At 33.0% G+C, this 15,696-nt stretch overlaps 1 protein-coding gene across 9 annotated transcripts in view; it reads right to left on the bottom strand.

The window, feature by feature from the left end:
• PICALM (phosphatidylinositol binding clathrin assembly protein) overlaps window positions 1-15,696 on the bottom strand; it is a 102,056-nt gene that overhangs the window by 19,964 nt on the left and 66,396 nt on the right. For 3 of the 9 annotated variants that reach the window (XM_060102741.1, XM_060102744.1, XM_060102746.1), the window contains exons 13-17: window positions 10,414-10,563; window positions 2,690-2,797; window positions 1,010-1,141; window positions 887-917; window positions 607-706 (exon numbers count right to left, since the gene is read on the bottom strand). In XM_060102741.1, coding sequence (XP_059958724.1) covers window positions 607-706; window positions 887-917; window positions 1,010-1,141; window positions 2,690-2,797; window positions 10,414-10,563 — 521 coding nt within the window. The remainder of the gene's footprint in view (window positions 1-606; window positions 707-886; window positions 918-1,009; window positions 1,142-2,689; window positions 2,798-10,413; window positions 10,564-15,696) is intronic. The other 6 variants (XM_060102745.1, XM_060102743.1, XM_060102748.1 and 3 more) reach the window with 3 other exon arrangements.

Raw genomic sequence — 15,696 nt, 5'->3', positions numbered from 1 at the left:
CTAACAGGCAGCGGACCTGTAATGGGTCTCTGGCCCCAGGCGTTGGGGACCCCTGCATTAGTGAACGCTGAGCCATTGTTGGGGTAAATATGTGTATGTGTGTGAATCTAGCAACTGGTTTAGTGTTAAGGTTATTTATTTATTGTAGATAAATAAATAATAGATTTGAAACCAGCAGTAGAGAATAGTGATTAAGAGAATATGCTCTGAGGTAAGGCTGCCTGGGTTCTAAAAACCCGCCCAATCTCTGTGATCTGGGCTTATTACTTAATAACCCTCTGTTTTCATTTCCTCATCTGTAAAACTGGGATAATAATAGTTACTACCGTGTAAGGTTAATTTGAGGATTATATAAAACAAAACCACATATTATTTGTTAGAATGATGCCTGACACAAAGTAACCTTTAAATAAATGCTAGCTACTAAAATTTACCTGGCAAACATAGTCAACCAAGCTTCCTTTAAAAGAAATACAAATTACTTATATTTCTAAAACTTGATAACAATCTTTCCACTTATGCCTTATCACTATTTTAAAAACATTTTCATGTTACACATTTACCTATATCATTCATGTTAGTATATAATGAGCTTTTCCAACTCACCATTGTTGCAGCACTCCAAGCAGTTGTTGGTGCAACCTTTGGTTGCCAGTTAGATCCTCCAGTTAGCTTCTTTTCACCTGGCTGACTCCAATTTACATCACTTTAAATAAATATGAGTGAGAATATTAAGTGTGTGTAATTATGAAGTTTCTTTACTATACATTTAGCTTGAACAGAGCATTTAAGATGCAGATGACATCTCTACATATACTTTCTTGAGAGGAAAGCCTAATCAACCTCTAAATGGCACACAGGGAAAGAATACAAATAAAACACTCACTTCTTAGTGGTTCCATTTCCAATGCCAAGATCTAGAACAGGAGAAAAAGAAAGCATTTAAAAACTAGACTAATTTTTATAAAACAACTTATTTTAAAGATTAAAGAATACAAAAAATACTTACTGCCAACAAGGTTGGCTAAGGAAGAATCCAAGTCATCAGATACTAACTTGTTAGGTGGGAGTTTGGCAACAGGAAGACTCTGGTTCTGAGAGGCCACTGTTGGTTTGAGAAGTCCACCTAGTTCATCAAAGCCTTAAAGTTACAAACAGACGAAATAGGATTTGTAAGGAACTTTATGGTGCTACAGCTTTCTAAAGGAGGTCTCTGCCTTTTCTCCTCGTTTGTTTACTGGAGAAGTCCTCCAGGAAAATGGGCACTAATAAATGCTCTTAAGTGGAAAAAGGAGAAATCCACCATTTCAAATCCCTTCTCTGTGAAAGAGAAGGGAATGGAATTAATCCTTCACCTCAGCTGACAAAATTTTCTGAAGACTCACTTATACCTGAAGTAATACAGGTAAAAATATATATCTCTAACTTTGAAAAAAAAGTTCCTTTTAAGAAATAATATTTTATAGACCTTTTTATATTCTTCAAAGTGGAGAATGTAAGGTATATGTAAAACAGTATATTAGAAGCAAGTGAAAATGAACCATTAGGTTATCTCTTTTCCTGTCTAAAAACAGCTAGCCTAAATTATACATAAGAAATAGCTAAACTACACTCAAACTGCATAAAACTATCTAGTAAAGTAGAACACTGCTTAAAAATAAAAATAAATAAAATAAATAAAATAAAATCCCTTAAGGTTCTCTACCAAACGGTAGAAGGTAAAACAAATCCAATCAACAAACCACCAAAGGACTAAACGGCACAACCCAGAAATACTAGAGAATATGAAAAAGAAAGTCACCAAAAATGGGGGTTTATAAAATAGGAACAATTGGTTTCTATTTCCTTTATCCTTTTCCCCAGCAAGATAAACTCAAGAGGAAAAAGTCAAATGTATCAAAAAATATAATCATAAGACCTACTAGTGCACAGAAAAAAATAAATTCCTAGTCCATACACATTCTTTATAAGTTTGCTTCTTACTTTTGTATGTATACTTATGATAACTAATTGTGTATTATAAAATTAACAACACCTCAATATATTTCTTTAAATGGCTTGAGTTTAATTACTACACTTACTACCCCATGATTAAGAATACAATTTGGTGCCAACTTTATAGGAACTCATCTTTACAAAACTTCAAATTACCAAGATGTTAAATGGAAACTCGGCTCTACAGATTTATAAAGTTCTCTTAAGATGACTAAACAAGCATACTATAAAACAATAAAAAGCCCCTGAACCCACAACTCTGATATTTAATTATTCTAGCTGTTCATTACATAGACTGCCTCAACAAGTCAAGGTACCACAGGTCATATTTTCCTAGTTTTCAAAAAAGCCAATTTCATTTCAGCAAAGGTAAAAATTAGAGTAAAAGGTACAGCATTCTACACAGAGTCACTAGCAATTTAGCAGTCTAATCTGAGTAAAATCTCTTTTTTCTCTCTCTTATTTAATAGCTCTGGGAGAAACAAAATCTATCCAGATTCAAAATTGCCACTAAGAAAAGAGTAAAGGCTAACAGTCCTTTGAAGCTTTCTTCTAGTGGCTGGGGGAAGAGGGACCACTTCTTTGGCTACCCCAATTTCATCTATTTACACATGTTAAAAGGACCATTATCTGTCCTTACACAGACTCTAAACTAGAACATTATAGTAATGTTAATAAAGCAATTTTTTCTTACCCCCAGAATCTACAATAACGTTGGTAGATTTATTTCCAAACACAGATTCAAAGTCAACATTAAGGCCAGCTGAAGGATGTGGCTGTGCAACTGGAGAAGGAGTGAATCCTAAGAAAAACCAAAATGGAAAAAGCTCAATTCTTTAATAACTCTACGTCTACAGCTCTTTAATAATGATGACAATAGAATGGAAAAAGCAGTAAATTCCCACAACAAAAAACAAAGCCAACCTTTCAAGCAAAATGCTTCCTAGACTACCACATCTCTTGTGATTACATTTTCCAAAACAAAATCATCCCACTGACTAAGAAAACTAACAAAAGAGCAAGTGAAGTTGAACTACTAGTTTGTTTCATTACAGAAATAACATTTTTTGCTTATTTTTTACCTTAAACTTGTAAGCTGATGGTAAAAAACCAAAAACATCTAAAATTCTAGGATTTTGCATGAAGCCAAATTTAATTTAAGGGATCATTTGGGAATAAAGTAAGTATTCTGTGGTGCTTTAAAAAAATATGAGTCTACTTAGTATCCCCCAAGTCTTTCTCCCTCTACCTACTCACCTTCCATACTTCTCTCTCCTTCCTTCCTTTCTCCCTTCCTTCCTTCAGTGGTTAATCAAAAGCTATATGGTTTAAGTTAATTTGAGAAGTGACAGGACTCTGAAAGTTATAACCCACTAATCCTTATGACCCCCGCTTGTGTCCAGATGTGTTCTGAATATTTAAAAAAAAAACAAAAAACAGACTATTTTCAACACCCAACCACCCTCTAACTTCAACTTAACTACTTCCAAAAGTGGAGCTGACATGTATAATCAAATATACTCATTTACCTAACTGCTCTGAAACACCAGAAAATTTATTCTTTCCTGTCCATGTTACACTGATGGTAGTGGCAATAAGCCAACAGACACCCAGCTCATGCTGCTGAAACCAGGCAATGCGAGGTAAACGTTAAGATTTTCAGTTGTGTGAGGTTGTATTTTGTGAGGTGAAGCTCTGAATTTCCAGAGGCTGACAAGAAGAATTAAAATCATCTAAAACCATTAGGGCTGTCACATGACTTGGGGAGCTTTCAATCACTGAGTATATATCCAAGTAGAGAACAGTCTAGCAAGGATCACAAAGAAGGAATTCTTTTGCTTTGTGGAAGGCTGTAATAAATGGCTCCTGAATTCTCTTCCATTTCTAAATTCTATAAAGTCAGAATGTTAAAAATTTTTTAAAAGTCTGGTATTAGAAGATTAACAACTGTATCATTAACGAGAAGTTAAACTTTTGAGCCCTAAACATAGACTCTCTCTCTCTTCCTGTTCCAACTTTCTGCTAAAGGACTTTCAGTCTGTAAGAATCTCACTTTGATCTCTTAATGTATACCACCAGGATATAAAGAAGTACAATAACGCTGTACTAAAAGGACTAATCTTAAAGAAAAACAAAAGGTAGGACAAGATTTGGTGAGAAGTTCAAGTAGGTCCTCAAAGCCAGAGAAGCCAGAAAGCAATGACTTATTATTAACAATGACCCACACAAGCTGGTATACATCAATGATACTACTTTAAAAGTAGCATTTTACATCATAGTATGAATATTCTGTAGGGCACAAAATTTTTTAAATGTACAAGTTTGATCTTATTCCATAATTATTTAACCCTTAAAATACTCTTAACTCAAAGACACTGGTCATACAATGAGAATACAAGCACTATCAAAACATAAAGTAATTTAGTAAATAAATCTGACTATTCATCAAAAGGCTCCTAGAATTCTATAGATATACTGATTTAACAGCTCTTTGAAGTGTACGAACTGCTTAAGAAATATACCATGGGCTTGATGGTTCTTCTCATAACTCCTTAAAAAAGAACAGATGTATCTACGCAAGAAAGACAAAAATCTATCATGCTTAATTATATGCCCATGCTAAACCACCACACATAGCATTCTTTAAATCATCCTGGAAATAATATCTGAGCTATTATATCATTCAACTTTAGAAAACACAGGGAACAATAATTTATAAAGTAGGACGGCATACCAATTTCTCTTTTCCCTTGCTATCTTGTCCCAAATTCTTTCTAGAATTTGATATTATCAGAGATGAGCCTATCCTTTATAATAACACAAAAACAACTTCATTACTTTCTGTAAAGAGAGGAGCCATCTCCTGAGGTCCCTAGGGGCACCAATCTGTGAAATTATATTACTGCCTAAAAGTATAAAAGATTTGAAAAGATATAAAGTAATCCAGAGCTAGTACCTCAAATTTTAAAAGCTTTTACATAGCAGAAGAATAAACTAAAAGAGAAATTCTTAATAAATTATAATAGCTGATTAGATTGTCAACCTTTAATTTTTAAAAGTTACTTAAAGCAAAGTTACAGAACTAATACCATCATTTCAAAAGAGCAGATTTAGGGACCCCCCCCAAAAAAGATGAATAGGCTATCAAAGTTAAGGTTAATTTTATGAAATAATCACTACATTGAACTGCCTAACTCTTTCATTTCACAAAGCCCAATGAAAACTCTGTCACTGAACAGCTCCAGCTCACAGATTAACATTGAGAAACCACTGTACTACAGGGCAAACCTTGAGAGGACAATAGTAAGGTGACTGAAAGGCACAAAATGAAAAAACTTTTGGGACAGAAAGGCAATCCAAACACCTTTGAGAAAAATTGGCTGGGTTGTTTAATAGATTTTGGTGGTAGTTCTGTAATAAATAGGCCTCATTCTTTTTTGAGAAAATTACTGCTACTATTTATTAAACATTATGCAAGGGCTTTATAGATAGGTTATTATTTAAACCACACAATAACACTATGAGACAGTTATTATTATCCTCATTTTACAGATGAGGAAACTAAGAGATTAAACAACTTATCCAAGGTAAAATAATTAGTAAGTGGCAGAATCAAGACTTAAACCCCAATTTCTTTGATTCCAGAATCTATTAAGGGTTTGTGGTTTATCCTGAGTATTTCATCTTATATAAATTAGTAGGTAGGAAAATTAGTTTTTATTATTATAGTTATAATAGTTATATCTACTTATCAGGACTCTTCAAGTTTTATGAACTTCTTGAGCTTTGAAATAGCAAATACTGGGCTAAAAATTAAATAGCCCTTGGCAATTTAAAAATCTGTAAACAATACAAAAACAATGAGTTTTCAAGATTATATCTGATGATTAAATAATTTAGGTAAGAAGTACACTCCAAGTATGAAATGATCTGCATACACAGATAATTGCTTTTTTTTTGGCCTCGCCCTGCGGCATGCGGGATTTTAGTTCCCCGATCAGGGCCTGAACCCTTGCCCCTGAAGCGGAAGCGTGCAGTCTTAACCACTGGACCACCTGGGAAGTCCCCACAGGATAGTTCTCAATACAAGTAGTTTTAATGATAATTCTGTGTCAGGCATTGTGCTAGATGTTATACAGGCATATATGTACACCTCATTAACAATCCTGCAAGACATTATTATCCCAATTTTCATAGTCTTAGAAAGGTTAAATACTTGCTTAAAGTCACACAGGTAAAGGAGTGTAACTGGAATTCACACCCAAGTTCACCGTATTCCAAACATTTTCTTTCCGTTAAATGCCCTCAACAATTCCATTTTTAAACACTTTTAACCATGTCTAATTCTTACTGCCAGTCAAGAACCTCAGTTCTTCAGTTGTGTCAAACCTACTTTTTAATGCCAACTTAACTAAGGTAACAACTCCTATACACAAAAAAATTCAGCTGGATTTTGAGGTCTTATTGCTACCGCACTGGCCTAGACAGAATACATTTGGAAAGATACAGATCAAATTGGTTACACCTTCCTGGAAACTACTTCCCATTTCTATGGCCTTTGCATAGCACTGGAAAAGCATGCTTCTTTCCAGTATAATCTCCCTTCACCTGTGCCACAACTGTTCAAATCAAAATTATCTGCCATTCTATCACTAAGATCTATACACAGAGCTTTAAATTCCATAAGCTTGTAATATTAAAATGTTATAAACTCTTCTGAAAATTTGAAAGTTTTGAGAATGAATAAAAGCAGGAAGATGACAGGCATCCATTCATAAAACAATCGTGTTTAATCAAGGAAAACAAAATTAAGCAAAAAACTACCTGTTCTTCAAAACCAAGTACTTTTTTTCTTACCAACTCATTTTAAGGAAAGCAACAAAAAGAAACCCCTCTTGCATAAATGAACTGATAAATTTTAGAGATTATTGTTACCTACCTCCAAATAAACCAGCTACAGTAGAAGGCTCATGGCACATAAGGGTAGTATTACGATAAGCTTGAATACCACAAAAAGAATCTGACAAGGCATATAAGGGGGGAAAAGAAAGGACAGGAAAAAAAGAAAAAAGAGAAAAGTGAGAAAGTGAGGAGGAACAGTTAAGAGTGGAATGGAGTAATTAAAAACAAACAGAAACAAATAAAAACAAACAAAACAAAAGAAAAAACAGAGGAGTCCAAGCCATTGGTGTTCTTCAAATTACAACTTACTAAAAAAAAAAAGCACTTAAACCTCCATTGTAAGTACTATATTTAAAATATATATATAAATAATATTCACAACAAATTTTTAAAAATAACCAATACTGCATTTCTTTAGATAAAGAAATATGAACCAGTTGGCTTTTTAGTCAATACCAACATGTCTTCTTTTGCAGATGAGGAAGCAGGCCTAGACAAGGTCACAAACATGGTATAGCTGGGACCACAACCCACTCCCCTTGACTTACAAATTTCAGTATTCTTATAGCTTTAATGAGGACAAGCTACCAAGTACACTGAGAACCGTATCATCAAATCAAGGTTCTCCCCTGGAAGGGTTGGAAGGTATCTACATACCTAACTCTGATTGTTCTTGGTCGTTCTTAATCCTATAGAGCAAGGGTTGGCAAACTACAGCCTGGGGCCTATTTTTATATGCCCATGTGAGCTAAAATGGTTTTTACCTTTTGAAAGGGTTGTTTTTAAAAAAAAAAAAGAAAGAAAAAAGAAAAGATGACGACTCAAAGATTTTATGCATCCTATAAAAGCCTAAAGCATTTACTACCTGGTTCCTTACACCAAAAGTTTCCTGACCACTGTTCTAGAGCACTATCCAACAGAGCTTTCTAATAACAGAAATGTTTTATAAATCCACACAATATGCATATATGTGCATATGGTACATTATGGTAGCCACTAGGCACATGTGCCACTGAAGAATGGAAATGTGGCTAGTACAAGTGAGGAAGTAAAATTTTTATTTTATTTAACATTTAATTTTAACCTTTAAATGATGACATGTGGCTAGTGCTAATTAGACGATACAGTGCCAGGAATGGCACACCTTGGGTGGTCCTCTCATGCTCTTACTACTCTGAGTAAGAAAGTATTGGAATTTTTATTACACAACTCTACTTCTCAGGAACTTTCAACTTGCATTGAAAGACTTATAAAAAGCCTCTTCTAGGACAGGCATCAACAAACTACAGCTGCTTGTCTTTGTAAATAAAGTTTTACTGGAACACAGCCAAGCTCATGTGTTTATGTCTTGTCTACAGCTGCTTTCATGCTATAATGTCAAAGGTGAGCAGCTGCGAAAGAGATTGTGTGACTCACAAGCCAAAAATATTTACAATCTGACCTTTTAAGAAAAAGTTTGCTGACCCCTATTCTAGACTAACGCCTAATGGTTTGACATCAGTGGTTTTTAATTTCCCCTTCTGCACTCATTTTCATTAAAAAAAGAGAAGTATTTAACAAGTTTTTTTTCTCTAATGAAAAAACTTGGCAGATGTGATTTTTTTTTAAGTATACTTCATACTTTCATTTGTATTATTTGCCCTCAGAAAGAGGAAGATAGGGTTTAAATGAAAGTCTGTACTTCCATAAGGGAAAGAGCACTGCAGAGCAAAGCTGCTGTCTCCTGCTTTAGGCTTTGCTCCCACTAGCTGGGTTATCTTGATTAACTTTTCTAGGACTCAGGTGATGATGCATCCATAGAACGGTAATAATGTTCTTTTACCACTGTGAGAGTTGAGAGCTGGACCAAACATTCTCTGCAGGTTTTTGCAAACTCTAAGTCACCAATTCTATGATTTTAATTTTCAAATGGACCGACTGACCTTGGAGTATATAGCCATCAACTTTACTAATCTGCTTTGATTTCTGGTCTTCCTCTTGCCCCAAATTATAGGCCTTAAACTTAAAAAACATTAGGAATATGACATTTCTAGTATATTCCTCTTATTACAGGCTTTCCTTGAAAAGTCAAAATAATAATTAACTCTCTCACATGACTTTTATATTTTTTTACTCTGTTTTTGTTTATGTGTGAAATAGCTACAACCTTCAGCACTTAAGGTTACTGCCCTCCATTCTGTCCCCCTTCAGGGGATACAGATATGACATCCTGAAGCCCATGCACTGCTCTGACCTAAAAAGATCTAAATATATAGTCCCAAAGCAAAGATTATCTGTTTCATATCCCCAAATTAAGGCAACTGACTTAAAAAGATACAAACAGCCATATTTACAATATACAGACTATTCATATTCAGTAAATACGAAGAAAAGATAAACCTAAAAAACCACTACCCCAACAGAACACTCCAAAGATAACTCTAGTTACCCCTTATTACCAAGCAAAAAGGCACTCCATTTGACAAATTTCTAGAGCAACAAAATGTATAATTTAGTTTCAATTACTTTTTATATAATTTTTAAATGTATTACAGTATAATAAAGGAATTATTGCAACCAAATATTACATTTTAGAACTATTAGACTAGTTGTATAACTGGAGCACCTGCCTTGAAACTTTCTCAGATCTCCAACTACTGCTTTCTAGTCACCTTCCATCCTCCCCTCTCTCAGATATATCTAACAGAATATGGCCACATGATCTACCTAGGGTACACAGATGACTTTCTGCATGCTGCTTTAATCAAAAATTTAAATTTGTGTCACCTTACGCTGTTTCTTTGAATTGAATAAAAGCAGTTTTCATCATCTTTTAAGGGGGTTTAGCATCTTTTTAGCAGGATTCAAAAACATTTATTTCAGTTTAGTATGTACTTAAAAACTTATTCTTCCTTGTACAACTTTGGTATGAAATTTTGCCTTTTTACAGATTTTTATACCACAATTAAGGCTATTCAGTCAAGTTGCTTTTCATTTTCTACTTTTCACCCCAGGCTAACAATGAAATGAGACCCTTAAGATTGGACAGAGGGTATAGTGGGTTTTAGACAATATAAAGTTGTACCATTATTTGAAATTAAAAAGGGAAAAAAACGAGAAAGATTCAGAAAGCTACTAAGAGTGACAATCACCCTCTTTCTCAAGCAGAGAGGGAAAAATATAAGCACGTATAAACACCTAACTAAGTTTAAGAGATGTTACTCCTTCAATCAACTCTCCTAATAACTATCTCTCTGAACTAATAAACAGGATGTAGCATGTGAGGCTACAGTATGATAGAGAACAAAACAAAGTCCAATTTCAAAGGAAATTTTCTTTCCTAAAAACTTGCATTAAATAAAATTAGGGATATTGGCGTAAAAAATCTCACTACACTATTGCTGTTTAGTTTACTTTAAAATTTGTTATTAAAATACAAAGTAATTATTGCAGTGCTTTAAAAATAATGGATACGTTAAAAAAAATACTTAGGCAGTATAAACATTAATTGGAAAGAAAGGTTAAATGGTACTTTACCAACAAACATTTCATGAGTAGGTGTCCTAGTAGTAAAAGTGGATACATCTGAAGAAATGGGAGGGTGAACATCACCACTACTTTTTGTGAGGAAAGGATTTAAGCTTGGAATGGCATCATCAACAGCATCTACAGTAGCAGAGAAAGGATCTGTGCAGTCCAAGTGCATTATAGCAAAATGAAGAAAGGAAGTAAATTAATTAGTATTGTAATCAGTCAAAAGATGCAACGTGAAAAGTAGTAGCTATATTATTATTAATCTAAATGCAAATGATCAAATCTAATCACCAAGATAGAAGAAATGCATTTAACATATTTCAAAATGAACCCTCAGAAAAAAATACTTATGTGTCCATAACAACAGTAGCATACGAAGGCTAGATCTGCTTTACATCAGAAAGCCAACAGTCATGTAGTTAAAAAAGAAGATATGTAAGAACAAAAACGTTTCTATAAAAGAGCCATCTACCCTGAACCGTGTTCCCACCCAAGGTGGGAGTGTATCAGTTCTGGTGGCATAGCTATGTTTACACACATAATTGATATAAATAATTAATTCAAATGTGGAATAAGCAGTATTTCAAAAGCCAAAGGGAATTAGGGGTTTCTAACATGTGAATATAAACTCTTGTATAGGTTCAGATGTAGGAAACAAAATAATAAAGATGAAGAAAAGGTCTAATGATGGGAAAGGAATTTTAGAAAAATTAAGAACAGAGACAAAAGACTGGCCATCCCAGTAGACTGGGATTAGCTTTGAAGGCCTAACTATGAGTTTTAAAGCCTAAATGATTTGGAAGGAATAACAAAAGTATTGTTCCCTACTAGAATGGTACCAAATATGTACTTTATTATCAAATTTAGAATCACGTATTTACTATACCTATACCTCATTCAAGATAACTGTCACTGTAATGATTGAAAGCCATTCATCATACTTTAAGTAAATGGGGAGAAGAAAAAATAAAGAGCAGCGAAAATATAGTGTCATAATTTTTTCTCTTATAACACAATTAAAAATGAAAAGATACTCCTGTACTTCCAACCAGCGCCTGTTCTTGCCTCTTCTAGTCTAGTTTGTGGTCCTTACTTAAGAAGACAGTATTAAGCACTGTATTTTACTCTAAGACTGTATGATAAAACAATAAGGAAGCAATGGCCTAAGGATCAGCTTCTGCAAAACAATTTAGGCACACTTTATCCTTAAAGTCAATAAATTCAAAGCTAGTGTTCCACAAATCCTGCAACTGCAACTTTAAAAAGAAAAATATCAAGATAATATTGAGGTCATTGTATGAAGTCCTACAAACATCAAAACTCACTGATGTACATTCTAACTCAAATGATCATGTTAAACATCTTTCCCACCCCTCCACTTCTCAATAAATGGAACAATGGGGGAAAAGAAACAGAAAAAATAATTCAGAAATAAAAAGCAGAAAATAGTCAAAAGCAGAAAATAGTCTAAAACAAGATTCACTTTTTTGTACTAAAATAAAAGTGTAATGATGACCGCTCTAACTCCTTCTTGTATAAGAAAGAGTTGCGTTAAGTTTAGAGTTGACCGTTTTGGTTGAAAGTACTACTTTTAAATATTTGATAGAGGCATGGAGTTTTTAAAGTACATCATACTTTGTTGGACAAGTAACACAAAACTTCTCTCTGGTTTTCCATGCAAAAGAAGTCATGAGAGAAGTCATTCAAAAAGAGTACACACATTTCTACAACAGATCTATTAGGTTCATGAGAAAAGACATGTTTGGAAAAAGTTACTAGTTATCTGCTATTCTATTGATTGGCACTTTTTACCTAAGCACTTAGTATCAATCATTTCCTATTATATGAAACATCCTAAAGAAGAATATGCAGAAATGCATTAAGTGAATCTGTATATTTAGATCAGTCAGACAATAAGAAAAAATAGCTCTTAATCTACCTTGACAAAACACTACTACTATGGGTAGCAGATTAACATCATTTAGATTAGATGATGATATTTAAATCTAAATGATGTTAGTCTACTATACCATAAATGATTAATTCAAATTCATTAAAGATAAAAAAATATAGTAATAATGTTATAGCTATTCCAACTTAAACTGTACTTATCAGACTGGCAACTCTAAAATTCCTTATACTTTTAATAAATACTTTTTTCCATTATTTTTATCATTATTCACTTGAAAGTTTAATTTTATGTTACATTAGAGTCATCGAAAAATAATCCAAAAATTAAAACAAAAATAGTACCAGTCATATTACAGTCTTGAGGTAAATATTTGATATCTACATTCATTCACAGAAAATTGAGTGTTTTCACAGTGTTGTGTGTCTCATGCCAGCTGAGGCTAAAACAAATTCAACTTCAGAAAGGGTCATTCTTTTTTGCCTGAATTAAATTCTGAAATCTTGCTTAAAATATACAACAGCATACTTAACCTGGTAATACTGTATATTTTTAGATTTGCTGTAATTCAAAGTTTTCAAGGTGATGAAAACTGATATCTCAAGATATTAGTATTCAACACCAAGTGCTTGTTTAGATGCCAGACCATTTCTTGAAAAATCAAAGGCTCACTAATAATGCAATGAGAGAAGCAGGAGAGCTTGTGTTCTCTCTCTTCAATGTTCATTTTTAGGTGGAACCTTAAAATGCCTCTCACATTAAACATACGAACTTTACCTCCTCTTAACTCTGTATCACTAACCTAGCTGTGATTGGGAATACACATTGTTTCTGTGGTGCTTATGATAAGAACTAAATTAAATACCAAATCTGTTGTTAACACCCATTTTTAGCAAATGAGAGCAAGGAAAGCATAGAATAAGATTTTAGAATTATTAAAAAAAAAGGATACCTTTGTTTTGTCACATACTATAAAAAAGCATGATGTAAAATGCTACATATTTCAAATGTTCAGGTAAATGGTTAACGTCAAAAGAAATGCCTTTTAGAATTTACTGTTATGATCAAAGCTTTTTATATAAAAGATTTGTTCATTTATCTTAGTAACTTTAATTTTTAAAATAAAGTAAAACGTCTTAATCTGAATGTCATGGGTATGAACAATACAATGACTAAATTAGGAAGTATTCAAAGTTCTTGGCTTAAAATACTCTTCCACTATCCAATTATGCAGAAGTCAAAACTCTGAAATTATCACCAACTCAGAAACCAAATATCTTTATATGAAATATAAGACAAGACTTCATTCTTAAATTGAGGGGTTTATATAAGATCACTGTCCTTTCCTCATATGTAATTGTAAGCTTTTGGAAAAACAGTAGTCAGTTGCTACTGCCTCTGCTCTCAACTATACTTGATAATACTTTTTTTTTTTCTAAACAGTTTAACAGTGTCACTTGGACACAGCAAGCTTAATGTTAAAATATGGGAGAAATTTTGATGAAAATAGTACATAAACCAAAATAACCTAAAATAGAAAAGGAAATCATGATTAAATGTACTCCCACACTGTATTCACACACAAATTGCCATGGAATATTTCTTCTAACAGAATATAAAACAATTTTTATAGGCTGAAATTACTTAAAATTATTCTCCCACAGTAACAGTCTATCTGCCTTCATATACGAGCTCAATAATTCCAAGCAGAAACTTAAATTTGTCATTGTTAGAATTAATTGTACATGGTATCCAGACAAAACAATTTCACAGCTCAGTTTCATTGAAATGTTATATTAGTTCTCATTAAACCTTCTGTAAAATTTTTCATCTATCTAAAAATATAACTTTTCAGCCTTAGTTTTAGAAAAGCTGGTTTGTCTTTTTAAAAGGTGAGCAAGCTAAAACTGCTTAAACGGTCATGTTAATCCTACTAATGTTTCCTAAAGCAATTCACAATAAGCAGTAAATAAGCATGTAAATTTTGGCAGATTAAAAATCCTAAAATTGTAATGACCATTAGGATATTAAGAAACTGCTTTCTTAACCTTAATTTGCTGTCTACAGATCATTCAGATAAATAATTCTAAAATATTTACTGACTTTAAACTAGCTTATCACTTTTAGAAATTACTCCCAGATCTTAAGATTTAGCTAAATTAAACTAGCTTTCAAAATCAATTAGTTTTAAAAATCAAGTTATGGCTCACAAAATTAGTCTAAAAATCTAGTATTTTAGTGTTTCACTATTCCTGTTCCCTGCCCTGTCTTGAACCAGAAATAACCTGCCCCCCAAAAAAGAAAATGTCTAATCATTCAACAAATATTTACAAAGTACATGTTATATATCAGTAAGTATTCTAGGCATCAGGGATATATCACTCAACAAAATATTTTAGAGCTCTTCCCTTCACATAGTTTACATTCTATTATATAAAATATAGTCTTAAGAAATAACTATTAAAAAACCCCAAAAAAGTTATTAACTCAAATCATTAAAATAAAGATGAAAAAGTCTAATACACCATAAAAACTCACTAGAACAATGAATCCCGCTATGAGAAGTAAGCCAGTCAATTCAGATTTTACATGTGAGCCAACATAAATTTTAAGGTAGCTTGCCATTCTCTAACGGTTCTCTAGACAGTGTCCTTCCTCAGAGTATCTTTCCCTCCCAAATAATTTTTCAGTGTTTATAAAATAATATTGATACTTACATAAAAACAAACAGAAGTACCAAAACCAAACAAAGGAAATGATTTGAAAACATACTAAATGTCTAAGCAAAACTGCTTAAAAACTGACATGGACTAGGCTCATTCCTTCAAAGATGCCAGGTCATGATCATTATATGGTCACCTTAAGATCAAAGAACTACTCAAGGTGAGCAAACCTTCCTGTTGGTACTAGGGGAAAATTTCTTTGAATACCAAAATCTTACAGGTCTGAATTAAATCAACATTTTAGATACAAGTAGCATAAAGTCTGTCATGACATTCCTGCAGAGAAGATAGTGCACTGCCTGATAACACCATCCGAATTTTATTAGAACTTTATTAGATGAGCTTTCCCCTCTGCAAGTAAATTTTTTTCTATACCAAAGGTAAGATAACCATTACACGTTTTTGGGTAATAGAACAGAAATCCAACACTGAAAGAATGATTTCACAATTAAACATATATTTGGTCCTTTTTCATCTTCATTAAACTTCATTTCATAATTTAATTGAACATACATTCCAAAACTGCATTTATAAATGAATGGAAATGTCTTCAAGGGGCAAAACAACTTCACTGTCATATTAATATTTTTCAAGTACTCATGTATCAAGTGTAAGGCAAGTAAACCTCACAGAATGGGGAAGGGAGATGCCTAT

The sequence above is a fragment of the Mesoplodon densirostris genome, chromosome 7, assembly GCF_025265405.1.
Source record: "Mesoplodon densirostris isolate mMesDen1 chromosome 7, mMesDen1 primary haplotype, whole genome shotgun sequence".
NCBI lineage: Eukaryota > Metazoa > Chordata > Mammalia > Artiodactyla > Ziphiidae > Mesoplodon > Mesoplodon densirostris.
Note: the sequence above shows the minus strand (reverse complement) of the source record. Positions and strands in the feature narration are given on the sequence as shown.